Source organism: Symphalangus syndactylus, chromosome 10, assembly GCF_028878055.3.
Source record: "Symphalangus syndactylus isolate Jambi chromosome 10, NHGRI_mSymSyn1-v2.1_pri, whole genome shotgun sequence".
NCBI lineage: Eukaryota > Metazoa > Chordata > Mammalia > Primates > Hylobatidae > Symphalangus > Symphalangus syndactylus.
The window spans coordinates 99789037-99804732 of NC_072432.2; the positions used below are offsets into that span (position 1 = coordinate 99789037).

The 15696-nt window shown below is 45.7% G+C and overlaps 1 protein-coding gene across 1 annotated transcript; it reads right to left on the bottom strand.

Annotated features, from left to right (window-relative positions):
- Positions 1-14738: 14738 nt before the first annotated feature.
- On the bottom strand, positions 14739-15696 carry LOC134731595 (ligand-dependent nuclear receptor corepressor-like protein). Its single transcript, XM_063611034.1, has 2 exons — positions 15595-15696; positions 14739-15454 (listed from the first exon to the last, which is right to left on the bottom strand). Exons 1-2 carry the CDS (start codon positions 15689-15691, stop codon positions 14943-14945), a joined length of 609 nt encoding a protein of 202 aa, XP_063467104.1. The 5' UTR covers positions 15692-15696; the 3' UTR covers positions 14739-14942.

Below are 15696 nucleotides of genomic sequence, written 5' to 3' on the forward strand. Positions count from 1 at the left end.
AGGGAGATGGAGGTCTCTGATTGACCAGTCTGTGTCTCCCTTCACCAACCCTATGTAAAGTAGGGAATGGGGGTTTCCAAAGAAAAAGTGGGGACAGAAACAATGGAAGTCCAGACCTTTTTTGCAAGGCAGTGGGGCATATAAGATTTGTTTGTTTATTTGTTTTTGTGACAGAGTCTCACTCTTGTCACCCAGGCTGGAGTGCAGTGGCATGATGTTGGCTCGCTGCAACCTCCACCTCCCAGGTGCAAGTGACTCTCCTGCCTCAGCCTCCCGAGTAGCTGGGATTACAGGCTCACACCACCACGTCTGGCTAATTTTTTTTTTTTAATGTATTTTTAGTAGAGATGGGGTTTTACCACATTGGCCAGGCTGGTCTCAAACTCCTGACCTCAGATGATTCACTTGCCTCAGCCTCCCAAAGTGTTAGAATTACAGGCGTAAGCCACCACACCTGGCCATAACGTGGTTTCTTATATGCACCCAACTCTTTCTTTTTTTTTTTCTTTATTTTTGAGGTAGGGGCTCATCAGTCATCAGGCTGGAGTGCAGTGGTGTGCTCACAGCTTACTGCAGCCTGGACCTCCCTAGGCTCAAATGATCCTCCCACCTCAGCCTCTGGAGTAGCTGGGACTACAGGTGTGCGCCACCACACCCAGCTATTTTATCTTTTTATTTTGTGTAAAGATGGGGTCCTGCTATGTTGCTCAGGCTGGTATCGAACTCCTGGGCTCAAGTGATCCTCCTACCTTGGCCTCCTAAAGTGTTGGGACTATAGGCGTTAGTCACCATGCTGGCCCCTGACTCTTTCTTTTTTTTTTTTTTTTTTGAGACAGGGTCTCACTCAGTTGCCCAGGCTGGAGTGCAGTTGTACTCACTGCAGCCTTGACCTCCTGGGTTCAAATGATCCTCCCACTTCAGCCTCCTGAGTAGCTGAGACTACAGGCATGAGCCACCACACCTGGCCACCCCCGACTCTTTCTTACCTCTGTTTATGGACAGTGTTCTTTCCTCTGCCTAGAATTCTCTCCCTACTCCCTCACCTCTCAAATCTTATGTGACTAACTCCTATTTGGCCTTTAGGTCTCAGCTTAAATGTTAGCTACTCCAAGATGCTTCCCCGACCCTGCATATTAAATTATACCTATCTGACTGACACTTGTATAGCAATTTTATAACATAAAAGATAAAATAGAAATGTCAGCCAGGTGCAGCGGCTCAAGACTGTAATCCCAGCACCTTAGGAGGCTGTGGAGGGCAAATTGCTTGAGCGTAGGAGTTGGAGACCAGTTTCTGCAACATGGCAAAAACCTGTTAGCCATGGAAATGAGCCAGGCGTGGCGGCATGCACCTGTAGTCCCAGCTACTGGGAAGGTTGAGATGGGAGGATCACTGGAACTCAGGAGGTCAAGGCTGCAGTGAGCTGTGATCTCATCACTGCACTCCAGCCTGGGCAGCAGAGCCAGACCCTGTCTCAAAAAATAAAAATAAAAAATTGTTGGCCAAGCATGGTGGCTCATGCCTGTAATTTCAACACTTTCAGAGGCCAAGGCTGGAGGATCGCTTGAGCCAAGGAGTTGAAGACCAGCCTGGGCGACATAGTGAGATCCTGAATCTACAAAACAAAACAAGAAAATAAGTTAGACAGGCATGATGGCAAGTGCCTGTGGTCCCAGCTACTGAGGAGGCTGAGGTGGGAGGATCTCTTGAGCCCAGGAGGTCAAAGCTGCAGTGAGCTATGATTGTGTCACTATACTCCAGCCTGGGTGACAGAGTGAGACCCTGTCTCAAAACAAAAACAAGGCAAAACAAAACAGAAATCTCACCATCAGAGGAAAAATAAAAAAAGAAAGAAAACAGAAATGGACTAGCTGATATCAGAGTGCACCACACAGAATAAAGGTCTTATTAAATTTTTATTTCAGCACATATTATCAATACACATACAGACACACACCCTTATGTATTGGGTTGCAATGCAAAATGCATTCTTACTGGGAATTGGATCAAAAAAAGTTTAAGAAAGCTTGCATTAAGTTTTGTCTGGCAAAAGTATGCTAAGATTGTATCTGTCCAGTTCAGAGCTCCCCAGAGATCCAGATATTGAGTCACGTCATCACTAGAAAATAACACCTGGGAAGCTCATTCAAAGAACCAGAGTGGAAGTGCAGACACAATATCAGGATGCTGTTGCAGGGTGAACTCTGGATTTCTGTACTTTGGTTGGCTTATATTACATCCTCAGGGCCATTTAATCATATGCACAGTCAGGTGTGTTTTCTCTATATATATTTTTTCCTTCAAATAACAGATGACTTAACGGTTTCCAAAGTTGAATACAAATTTTTTTTACTTTTTTTTTTTTTTTGCTGCCATGTACAATCAGGCCATGAATTGCATATTCCTAGAAAACACCAAATTAACTAAAATCTTAGAGGGAGGGTGGGAGACAGTATGATGTGAAAGCAACAGGGGCTATTGCCCTAATCCCTGTTTCAGCATTTGCTGGCTATGTGAATTCAGGTGAAGAGTCCTAACACACATTAGCTGAGGACTTACTTAGAGCAAGGCCCTGTGTCAACTGTGGGAGGTATAAAAATAAACACTCTGTCTACACCTTGTCCTGAAAGTGTAGACAAAGTTTACAACCCGGTAGGAGATATAAGTAAATAAATAAATAGCCAAAATATGGCTGGGCGCAGTGGCTCACATCTGTAACCCTAGCACTTTGGGAGGCCAAAGCGGGTGGATTGCCTGAGCTCAGGAGTTCGAGACCAGCCTGGGCAACACAGTGAGACCCTGTCTCTACTAAAATGCAAAAAATTAGCCAGGGGTGGCGGCATGCAACTGTAGTCCCAGCTACTCGGGAGACTGAAGCAGGAGAATTGCTTGAACCCTGGAGGTGGAGATTGCAGTGAGCCAAGATTGCACCACTGCCCTCTAGGCTGGGTGACAGAGCGAGACTCCGTTTCCAAAAAAAAAATTGCCAAAATATAATCCCTAGTGGCTAATGTAGCTTATCAGTCATAAATTCATACATACATATATATATATATATATTTTTTGAGATAGAGTCTTGCTCTTTCGCTCAGGTGGAAGTGAAGTAGCGCAATCTTGGCTCACTGCAACCTCTGCCTCCCAGGTTCAAGTGATTCTCCTGCCTCAGCCAACCAAGTAACTGGGATTACAGATGCCCACCATCACACGCGGCTAATTTTTGTATTTTCAGTAGAGACGGGGTTTCACCATCTTGGCCAGGCTAGTCATGAACATCTGATCTCAGGTGATCCGCCCGCCTCGGTCTCCCAAAGTGCTAGGATTACAGGCGTGAGCCACCGTGTCCCGCCCACTTATATATTTTTTAATCAGCTATTTATTACTTCCAAAAATATGCATTGAGGATTATCTAGGTGGCTGACCTTGTGCTGAGCATGCAGAGACAAATAAGACATCATTCTTGCCTTGAAGGCATTCAGTCTGATGGAGTTTTCAGTCTCAGAGATAAGAACAGAGTTCTGGTAAGAATTAGGCCCAGGCCGGGCGTGGTGGCTCTCGCCTGTAATCTCAGCCCTGTGGGACGCTGAAGCTGGTGGATCACCTGAGGTCAGGAGTTCAAGACCAGTCTGGCCAACATGCAAAACCCTGTCTTTACTAAAACTACAAAAATTAGCTGGGCATGGTGGCTCATGCCTGTAGTCCTGGCTACTCAGGAGGCTGAGCCAGAATAATCACTTGAACCCAGGAGGCGGAGGTTGCAGTGAGTCGAGAGTGCGCCATTGCACTCCAGCCTGGGCAACAGAGCAAGACTCCATCTCAAAAAAAAAAAAAAATACAAATACAAAAATTAGCCAGGCATAGTGGCGGGCACCTGTAACCCCAGCTACTCAGGAAGCTGAGGTAGGAGAATCTTTTTTTTTTTTTTTTGAGACGGAATCTTGATCTGTTGTCCAGGCTGGCGTGCAGTGGCACAACCTCTGCCTCCTGGATTCAAGCAATTCTCCTGCCTCAGCCTCCTGAGTAGCTGGGATTAAAGGCGCCTGCCACCACACCGGCTAATTTTTTTGTATTTTTAGTAGAGACGGGGTTTCACCATGTTGGTCAGGCTGGTTTTGAACTCTTGACCTCAAGTGATCCACCTGCCTCGGCCTCCCAAAGTGTTAAGATTATAGGCATGAGCCACCGTGCCAGGCCGAGAATCACTTGAACCTGAGAGGCGGAGGTTGTAGTGAGCCGAGATGGTGCCATTGCACTCTAGTCTGAGCAACAAGAGTGAAACGCCATCTCAAAAATAAATAAATAAATAAATAGGCCCATTTATGAAGGAATCAGACAATTTGATTTTAATTTCAGGTACACTCCTTCCCAGCTGTATGACCTTGGGCAAGTTGTTAACCACTCTAAGCCTCAGTTTCCCCATCTGGAAAATACATGTAATAATAATGCTATTAGGAGGATTAAATAAACAAATTCAGGTAATTACCCTTGTGCTAATAGATAGTAGAGAAGCACTCAATGGGCTGGGCACAGTGGCTCACACCTGTAATGCCAGCACTTTGGGAGCTAAGGCAGGCAGATTACCTGAGATCAGGAGTTCAAGACTAGCCTGGCCAACTTGGAGAAATCCTGTCTTTACTAAAAATACAAAAATCAGCTGGGCGTGGTGGCAGGTGCCTGTAGTCCCAGTTACTGGGGAGGCCTGAGGCAGGAGAATAGCTTGCACCTGGGAGGCGGAGGTTGTAGTGAGCTGAGATCGCGCCACTGCGCTCCAGCCTGGACGACAGAGTAAGACTCTGTCTCAAAAAAAAAAAAAAAAAAGAAGCACTCAATGGATGTTTTCTATTTAACTTAAAAAGAAATCCCTTCCCCCACCATATCTATTCAATTTTATAAGATGAAAAACATTTTTTTTCTTCAGTGTTGAAGATGTTCGGATAGAAAATCAGATGCTGTGGTGGCTTATGCTTGTAGTCTGAGGCAGCAGGATCACGTGAGGCTGGAGGATCACTTGAGGCCAGGAGTTCAAAAAAATCAGATGCTGCAAACTAGATGCAGTTTTAAAAAACTAGATGTTGAAATTTATATGAATAAATGTCAGTGAATGCAGTTAAGATGTAGATATAGATTAAAGAAATTCTGGCCAGATGTGGCATCTGACTCCTGTAATCTCAGCACTTTGGGAGGCCAAGGCTGGAGGATCACTTGAAGCCAGAATTTCGAGATCAGCCTGGGCAACAAAGCAAGATTCCATCTCTACAAAAGATAAAATAGTCTCGGCACGGTGGCTCATGCCTGTAATCCCAGCACTTTGGGAGTCTGAGGTGGGCAGATCACGAGGTCAGGAGATCAAGACCATCCTGGCTAACATGGTGAAATCCTCCCTCTACTAAAGATACAAAAAATTAGCTGGGTGTGGTGGCAGGCACCTGTAGTCCTAGCTACTCCAGAGACTGAAGCAGGAGAATGACGTGAACCTGGGAGGCGGAGCTTGCAGTGAGCCGAGATCATGCTACTGCACTCCAGCCTGGGCGACAAAACGAGTCTCCGTCTCCAAAAAAAAAAAAAAAGATGAAATAATTAACCAGGCATGGTGGAGTGAGCCTGTAGTCCCATCTATTCAGGAGGCTAAGGCAGGAGGATTGCTTGAGCCCAGGAGGTTGAGGTTGTGGTGAGCCATGATCACACCACTGCACTCCAGCCTGAGTGACAGAGTGAGACTCTGACTCTTAAAAAAAAATTTAGCCGGGCGCAGTGGCTCACGCCTGTAATCCCAGCACTTTGGGAAGCCGAGGCAGGTGAATCACCTGAGGTCAGGAGTTCGAGACCAGCCTGGGCAACATGGTGAAACCCCATCTCTCCTAAAAATACAAACCTTAGCCGGGCATGGTGGTGCACACCTGTAGCCCCAGCTACTTGTGAGGCTGAGGCAGGAGAATCACTTGAACCCGGGAGGCGGAGGTTGCAGTGAGCCAAGATCGAGCCTCTGCACTCCGGCCTAGGCAACAAGAGCAAAATTCCATCTCAAAACAACAACAACAAAAAAATTAAAAACAGAAATTCTATTTAAGTTCTGAAGTATTTTTGCTTTATCCCCCTTAATTTACATGTTTACTCAAACTTAGGGCTATATAAGTAGGGTAGGCTACCTTTGCGGCAGTTACAAACAGCTCCAGAATCTTAGTAGTTTAAGATGGCAATGTTTATTTCTAGTTCATGCAGTCAGCCACCCTCCTGGCAGCTCTCCAAGGTAGCTGTGCTTCTTGTATTGGCTCAGTTATTCTGACTCCCTCTTTCAGTGGCAAGATCTTGGCTCACTGCAACCTCTGCCTCCCAGGTTCAAGCAATTCTCCTCCCCAGCCTCCCAAGTAGCTAGTATTACAGGTAGGGGCCACAATGCCTGGCTAATTTTTGTATTTTTAGTAAAGATGGGGTTTTGCCATTTTGGCCAGGCTGGTCTCAAACTCCTGACCTCAGGTGATCCGCCTGCCTTGGCCTCCCACAGTGCTGGGATTACAGGCGTGAACCACGGCACCGGGGCCTGGAGCCCCTCTTTCTTGTGGCACCTTTGTATCAGCATAGGGGAAAGAGAGGACCTGGAGAAACACACTGCACCTCTTGAATGCTTCCACTGAGAGGTAGCAGCTGCCACTTGCGCTTACCAAAGCAAGTGATTTGCATTAGCCAAAGCAAGTCTCATGACTTCACCCAACTTCAAGGATTCCACCTAACCAAGGCAGCAGTCCTCTGGAGGGGAAATGAGCTGGAAATATTAGTTAATGGTGATTATGTCTACCCCAGGATTTCATACCATGCTTTCTACATGCCAGTCACACTGGCCTTTTTTGGTCTTTAAACTGGCACGTTCCTTACTGCCACAGGACAGTTATCTAGGCTGTTCTCTCTGATTGCAACATTTTTCATTCCACTCTTTGCTTGGTTAAAGTCTATTCTTCCCTCGGACTGAGCCTAGTGTCCCTTATTAAGGGAAACCTTTGCTTTCGCCTCTATGTCAATTTCTCATATTATTTTTTTCATTTAAAAATTATTTTAATCATTTCTTGTCCTGACATTACCTTCAGCCAACTCACACCAGAATTCCCCCTATTATTATTGCTGTCACAACATCAGGAACTCCCACTTTATAGCACTTAGCTGTAATTTGCAGTTCATCATGTGATGACTTCATTAATGACTATTTCTTCCTCTGCAGCATCAGCTGCCAGCATCATGTTGTTTTGTTCACGCCTATATCTCCACCACCTTTCCCAGTAAACAGGTTTTGTTTTTGTTTTTGTTTTTGTTTTGAGACGGAGTCTCGCTCTTTCACCCAGGCTGGAGTGCAGTGGCGCGACCTCGGCTCACTGCAAGCTCCGCCTCGCGGGTTCACGCCATTCTCCTGCCTCAGCCTCCCGAGTAGCTGGGACTACAGGCGCCCGCCACTGCGCCCGGCTAATTTTTTGTATTTTTAGGAGAGACGGGGTTTCACTGTGTTAGCCAGGATGGTCTCGATCTCCTGACCTCGTGATCCGCCCCTCTCAGCCTCCCATAGTGCTGGGATTACAGGCGTGAGCCACCGTGCCCGGCCTGTTATTGTTTTTCTTTCAGACAGAGTCTCACTCCATCACCCAGGCTGGAGTGCAGTGACGTGATCTTGGCTCACTGCAACCTCTGCTTCCTGGGCTCAAGTGATTCTCATGCCTCAGCCTCCCAAGTAGCTGGAATTACAAAATTATAAAATACAAAAATTAGCCAGACATACACCACCACGTCCAGGTAATTTTTCTATTTTTTAGTAGAGACAGGGTTTTGCCATGCTGGCCAGGCTGGTCTCAAACTCCTTACCTCAAGTGATCTGCCTGCCTCAGCCTCCCAAAGTGCTGGGATTACAGGTACGAGCCACTGCATTCAGCCCAGTTTTTTTTGTTTTTGTTTTCGTTTTTTTATTTATTTTTTATTTTTTAGAGACAGAGTCTCACTCTGTCACCCAGCCTGGAAGGCAGTGGCAAAATCATAGCTCACTGCAGACTGGAACTCCTGGGCGCAAGAGATCCTCTTGCCTTAGTCTCTCCAAGTAGCTGACACTACAAGCACGCATCACCACACTCAGCTAAATTTTGAAATTTTTTAATAGAAAGAGTGTCTATCTTGCCTGGGCTGGTCTGAAACTCCTGGGCTCAAGTGATACTCCCACCTTGGCCTCTCAAAGTGCTAGGATTATAGCTGTGAGCCATCGTGCCCAGCCTTTTCAATTTTTTAAATTAAGGCTGGGCGCGGTGGCTCACGCCTGTAATTTTTTTTTTTTTAATTAAAAAAAAACTTTTTTAACTAGGTGGCCCATGGTCAAGAAAAAAAATTTTTTTTTAAGAGTTAGTGTCTTGCTGGGCACAGTGGATCACACCTGTAATTCCAGAACTTTGAGACACCTAGACAGGCAGATCACTTGAGGTCAGGAGTTCGAGACCAGCCTGACCAACATGGTGAAACCCCATCTCCACTAAAAATACAAAAATTAGCCAGGTGTGGTGGCGTGCGCCTGTAATCCCAGCTACTCAGGAGGCTGAGGCAGGTGAATCACTAGAATCCGGGAGGCGGAGGTTGCAGTGAGCCGAGATCGCACCACTGCACTCCAGCCTGGGCAGCAGAGCAAGACTCCATGTCAAAAAAAAAAAAAAAAAAAAGAGTTAGTGTCTTGTTCTGTTGTCCAGGCTGGAGTGCAGTGGTGTATTCATAGCTTGCTGCAGCCTCCAAGTCCTGGGCTTGGGATCTTCAGGGAACATTTTTTTTTTTTTGGTGAGACAGTGATTTACTCTTGTTGCCCAAGCTGGAGTGTAATGGTGCGATCTCGACTCACCGCATCCTCCACCTCCCAGGTTCAAGCGATTCTCCTGCCTCAGCCTCCCGAGTAGCTGGGATTACAGGCATGTGCCACCACGCCCAGCTAATTTTGTATTTTTAGTAGAGACGGGGTTTCACCGTGTTGCCCAGGCTGATCTCAAACTCCTAACCTCAGGTGATGTGCCCGCCTGGCCTCCCAAAGTGCTGGGATTACAGGCGTGAGCCACTGCACCTGGCCCAGGAAACATTTTCTTACCCTTCAAAGAATCTGTATATATTGAAATTTGAGAAACACTGACTTGTATAAATTTCTCTTGGTAGCTTTGGAGGAAATAATTGGCTAATACTTTCTGATTTCATTCTGCAAGTTTAGTCTAGAAGGATAGATGGAACACTCTTGAATCCTTTGAATACGTCTTTTTTTTTTTTTTTTTTTGAGACGGAGTCTAGCTCTGTCGCCCAGGCTGGATTGCAGTGGTGCGATCTCGGCTCACTGCAAGCTCCTCCTCTCTGATTCATGCCATTCTCCTGCCTCAGCCTCCCGAGTAGCTGGGACCACAGGGGCCCACCACCACGCCCGGCTAATTTTTTTGTATTTTTAGTAGAGACGGGGTTTCACCGTGTTAGCCAGGATGGTCTTGATCTCCTGATCTCGTGATCTGCCCACCTCGGTCTCCCAAAGTGCTGGGATTACAGGCATGAGCCACCACGCCTGGTTCTTTTTTGTTTTTTTTGAGACAGAGTCTTCCTCTGTTGCCAAGGCTGGAGTGCAGTGCTGTTACCAGAAAGGGGTTGGATCCAGACCCCAAGAGAGGGTTCTTGGATTTCCTGCAAGAAAGAATTCGAGGCCGGGCACGGTGGCTCACACCTGTAATCCCAGCACTTTGGGAGGCCGAGGCGGGTGGATCACAAGGTCAGGAGATCGAGACCATCCTGGCTAGCACGGTGAAACCCCGTCTCTAATAAAAATACAAAAAATTAGCTGGGCGTGGTGGCACGCACCTGTAGTCCCAGCTACTCTGGAAGCTGAGGCAGGAGAATGGCGTGAACCCGGGAGGCAGAGCTTGCGGTAAGCCGAGATCGCACCACTGCACTCCAGCCTGGGCGATAGAGCGAGACTCAGTCTCAAGACCATCCTGGCTAACACAGTGAAACCCTGTCTCTACTAAAAATACAAAAAAAAAAAAAAAAAAAAAAAAAAAATTAGCGGGGCAGGTGGCGGGTGCCTGTAGTTCCAGCTACTCCAGACACTGAGCCAGGAGAATGGCGTGAACGCGGGAAGCAGAGCTTGCAGTGAGCGGAGATGGCGCCACTGCACTCCAGCCTGGGCAACAAAGCAAGACTCCGACTCAAAAGAAAAGAAAAAAAAAAAAGCCGCCGGGCGCGGTGGCTCACGCCTGTAATCCCGACACTTTGGGAGGCCGAGGCAGGTGGATATCGAGGTCAGGAGATCAAGACCATCCTGGCTAACACTGTGAAACCCTGTCTCTACTAAAAATACAAAAAAAAAAAAAAAAAAAAAAAATTAGCAGGGCAGGTGGCGGGTGCCTGTAGTTCCAGCTACTCCAGACACTGAGCCAGGAGAATGGCGTGAACGCGGGAAGCAGAGCTTGCAGTGAGCGGAGATGGCGCCACTGCACTCCAGCCTGGGCAACAAAGCGAGACTCCGACTCAAAAGAAAAGAAAAAAAAAAAAGCCGCCGGGGGCGGTGGCTCACGCCTGTAATCCCGACACTTTGGGAGGCCGAGGCGGGTGGATATCGAGGTCAGGAGATCAAGACCATCCTGGCTAACACTGTGAAACCCTGTCTCTACTAAAAATGCGAAAAATTAGCCGGGGTGGTGGCGGGCGCCTGTAGTCCCAGCTACTCTGGAGGCTGAGGCAGGAGAATGGCGTCAGCATCAACCAGGGAAGCGGAGCTTGCAGTGAGCCAAAATCGTGCTACTGCACTCCAGCCTAGGTGACAGAGCAAGACTCTGACTCGGAAAAAAAAAAATTCTAGGCGAGTGCGTAAAGTGAAGGTGTGTTCACTAACAGAGAAGGGAATAAAAGAATGCCTACTCCATAGGCAGAACAGCCCCACGGGCTGGTGGTTGCCCATTTTTATGGTTATTGCTTGATTATATGCTAAACGAGTGGTGGATTATTCATACCTCCCCTTTTTAGACCATACAGATTACCATAGGGTAACTTCCTGACGTTGCCATGGCATTTGTAAACTGTCATGGCACTGGTGGGAGTGTAGCAGTGAGGACTACCAGAGGTCACTCTCATCGCCATCTTGGTTTTGGTAGGATTTGGCTGGCTTCTTTACTGTAACCTGTTTTATCACCAAGGTCTTCATGACCTATATCTTGTGCTGACCTCCTATCTCATCCTGTCTGTGACTTAGAATGCCTAATTGTCTGGGAATGCAGCCCTGTAGGTCTCAGCCTTATTTTACCCAGCCACTATTCAAAATGGAGTTGCTGTGGTTCAAATGCCTCTGACTCTGGTGGGATCTCAGTTCACTGCAACCTCCACCTCCTAAGCCGCAAGTGATCCTCCTACCTCAGCTCCTCGAGTAACTGGGACTACAGGCGCACACGACCACACCCAAATTATTTTTGTATTTTTTGAGGAGATGATGTTTCACCATGTTGCCCAGGCTCACCTCCTGGGCTCAAGCGATCCACCCACCTTGGCCTCCTAAAGTGCTGGCATTACAGGCGTGAGCCATCTTACCCGGCCAACGTGTAAGTCTTGATTGCGTAAGAGGAAAAAAATTTATCCACCTCTTGATCAGTCTAGGGGACTGAAGTCTAAGGAAGTCATTTCACATTTTGCTCATGTCCCCACCCTTTCAGATTGCACAATCCAGGTTTTTGTTTTTGAGACCCATCCTGTACGTGCAAGCTCCCCCATTCATTTGCATAGGTATTTCAAGACTGCTGTAGACCTGTGAGCTCCGCTTGATTTAACTGTCACAACCTGGTGAAAAAAAACCACCAAACTCCCTTAAGTAAGTCAGCTCTTTGGTTTGCTGTTTTCTTAAAGGAAAAAGGCTGAGACAGAGCACTTTTTTCAAAGCTAAAGTCATCCCTTTGAACTTAGGGTTTGTTTTGCCAGTATAAGGCCTTGTGAGCTCCCTAAGGCGCTGTACATAGGCTCTCCACCAAAAATGCAGTTTTGAATGAATCAGGGTGAAAGTGCAGATGGGCCACTGGCATTTGAATTTAGGTATTTCTGCCTTTGACTCCTTAATTGGGCAGAAAATTCTTGATTCATGGTGTTCAAGGTAGCAGATTATGTAAATGTTAATTTAATTATATTATCTTCCTTAAACATAAAAACAGGTTAAATTGTAGCCTAGGGTGGCTTGTCCACAAAAACAAACAGGGCAGCACATTTGCTGATGAATAGCTCACATTCCACAAACCCCTTGGGAACCTGGGATACAATCTTTGATCTAGCTAACTTCACATACCAATGCTAATTGGTTTTCAAAGTGTCTGATTTATTATTTCTCAACACCAACTTATATTTCTTTAGTGAATGACATTATTCTAGAGTCACAAGTTAATAGGATTGAAGGCTAATTGCACTTAACATACAGTATGAAGGAGGCTGGGGTCAGTGGCTCACGCCTGTAATCCCAGCGCTTTGGGAGGCTGAGGCCAGCCAATCACTTGAGCTCAGGTGTTTGAGACCATTCTGGGCAACATGATGAAACCCCGTTTCTACAAAAACATACAAAAATTAGTGGAGATTGCGCCACTGCACTCCAGCCTGGGTGACAGAGTGAGACCCTGTCTCAAAGAAAAAAAAATAAAAATAAAAAATAAACAAGGCTGGCCGTGGTGGTTTATGCCTGTAATCCTAGCACTTCGGGAGGCCGAGACTGGTGGATCGCTTGAGCTCAGGAGTTCCAGACCAGCCTGTCAGCATGATGAAACCTCTGTCTCTACAAAGAAAATAACAAAAATTAGCCGGGCTTGGTGGCTTGCGCCTGTAGTCCCGGCTACTTCAGTGGCTGAGGCAGGAAGATTGCTTCAGCCCAGGAGGTAGAGGTTGCAGTGAGCCATGATCACACCACTGCACTCCAACCAGGGTGACAGAGTTTTGTTTTGTCTCAAAAAAACAAAAACAGAACGAAAAAACATACAATGTGATGGCATTCTTGATTTGTAAGGCTAGTCCCTGAGCCTACTTCCTGCCCTTCAAGTACCTTCACTGCCGTACTGACTCCCTCCTCACCAGGTTCCACCTCTTCCTCCCTTCCTCTCCTGCTCTTTGCCTTTTCTTTTCTTTTTTCTTTTTTCTTTTTTTTTTTTGAGACGGAGGCCTGTTGCCCAGGCTGGATTTTTTTTTTTTTTTTTTTTTTTTTGATACGGAGTCTCGCTCTGCCGCCCAGGCTGGAGTGCAATGGCACCATCTCGGCTCACTGCAACCTCCACATCCCAGGTTCAAGCTATTCTCCTTCCTCAGCCTCTCACATAGTTGGGATTACAGGCATGCGCCCCTATACCCAGCTAATTTTTGTATTTTTAGTGGAGACGGGGTTTCAATATGTTGGTCAGGCTGGTCTCAAACTCCTTACCTTGTGATTTGACTGCCTCAGCCGCCCAAAGTGCTGGGATTACAAGCATGAGCCACAGCGCCCAGCCTGCCTCTCCTTTTTCAATGATGATCATAGCTCGCTAAATTACAGCCCTTTTTTTTTGAGATGGAGTCTCATTCTGTTGCCAGGTTGCAGTGCAGTGGCTCGATCTCAGCTCACCACAACCTCCACCTCCCGGGTTCAAGCGATTCTCCTGCCTCAGCCTCTCGAGTAGCTGGGACTACAGACGTGCACTACCATGCCTGGCTAATTTTTGTATTTTTTGTAGAGATGGGGTTTCACTATGTTGTCCATGCTGGTCTCAAACTCCTGACCTCGTGATCCACCCACCTTGGCTTCCCAAAGTGCTGGGATTACAGGCATGCGCCACCGCGCCCGGCCTAATTACAGCCTTTTTATGTGTTTTCCTTACTGTGTGTATATATATGTACATATACATACTATATATATAATAAGTGGACATGATAAAATTTCAAATAGCATAAAAGAAAATAACCATAAAAATTAAATCTCCCTTCCACCTTTTTTTCCCAGCCTCTAGTTTTCCTTCTTCCAGACAACTGTTAGTTTCTTGTGTTTTTCTTTTTTTTTTCTTTAAGAATTAAATTTATTTTCCAAAATAAACATGTATTTCTCACCAATAAATCCACATAATCTCATAACCTTTCTGTATACTCAAGATTTCTATGACAATAGAATCTCATTAGTACAGACATCACCAATTTACAATTTGTAGTGGTTCAAACAATGGCTGAGTTGAAATGCTTGCTTCAATTTTTGTGAAATTAAAGGTAAAATGAGATCACAAAGCAACAGGAGTATCTACTGAAGAAAATAAACTTCAGAGACTCAAGAAACATTTGCTAAACAAAACTAATAACCTCTTAACTTCATCACTTAATTAGTGTCCTCTTCAACAAATTCCCTTTTGGAAATACTTTCATCAGTGGATGTGTGTGTTTATGTATGTGTTTCTGTATTTATAAAACATTGAATATATTTAACAACCTAAAGTATGTTCTACTGCTTTCTCTATTTGTAACCCTAGTAGTTTCTTTTTCAAAATTCGAATACATGTTTTTCCTTATGATCTCATTTGCAGAGTATATAACTTAGACCTACAAGTAGAGGCGTATTTCTGAGACAGGTGCTAGTCCTAGAAAATTTAGTTAAGAATAAAAAACTTACTTTTTCATAGGAGTTTTAAAAAACACAAAAATACTATGGAAAATATAAAATGCTTATATAAATATCTAGTAACTGAAAGATTAGTGACAACTGTTAACCATCTGACTTTCCTGAGTGGTACATCAATCATGACTACAAACTGCTGACAGATAAGGCTATAACAACTCTAGCTGTACTTCTCCATCACTGCATAGTAAGAAATAATTTAAGAATCACATTAGTTTTTATGGTATTATTGCTGCTGATGCTCTACTTGCCAATGCTTTTTTTTTTTTCTCTCCCCAAAGAAAAGTATTCTGATAAGATAGAGGAGACCTTGACATCAAACCATACCTTGTTCGCTAGGTTCTGACTGAGACTTTCTGACAGTAAGGTCCAGAGGTGGGTCTTGGTCAGCCATGAGAAGTTTGCTGAGCACAGGGTTCTGAGTAGTTGCAGCCGTGGGAGAGGTGGTGACTGGAGATGCTTTCGGCAGGCTTTGGTTCTTTGTGCTATTGGGCTGGCTGGGGTCCTGAGTAGAGCTATTTTTTGAGGTATATTCAGCAGCAAATTGTTGGATCATTCGCTGCATGATCTCACGGGCCACTAGGGGAATATTGGGGTCGGAGACCCAGGGACTGTCTTTTCTATAAAAGACTGCTTTGAGGAATTCTTCTGCTTGTCTCTCGAATCGAATGATTTTTGCTTGCTCTTGTTTAAGCAGAGCTTCTTGCCCAGCTCCCGAAGCTGGTTCATCCAGACCGACTAAGTGTCCCTTTACTTTATCTCTTCTGAAGCAACAGAATAAACAGTTTTCATCAAAAGTCCAGTCAGAAATGCTTTCAGGTTCACAGTCTTTAAATAAACTGAGATCTTTTAATAATGCAGGTCCAAACAGCCCTTCAAGAATACTTTCAAACCTTTTTGGAGGGGGGTTAAATATATGAGTTAAGCCCTTATGGTCCCGCCGGCCGCCGCGCAGAGAGAAACGGGACCTACACAGTCAATGAGCTTGTGGCGCCACGAATCCAGTTCTTGCCGAAAGCCGCGTCTCTCAACGGAGCATTGCTGCCGCCTACACACCCTCGCCATCTTCT

Excerpts from the sequence above, each read along its gene's own strand:
- LOC134731595 (XM_063611034.1), bottom strand. The coding sequence starts at position 15,691 with ATGGCGAGGGTGTGTAGGCGGCAGCAATGCTCCGTTGAGAGACGCGGC. Across the intron at positions 15,455-15,594 it reads CAAGCTCATTGACTGTGTAG|ACTGTGAACCTGAAAGCATT; the intron begins GTCCCGTTTCTC and ends GTTTATTTAAAG.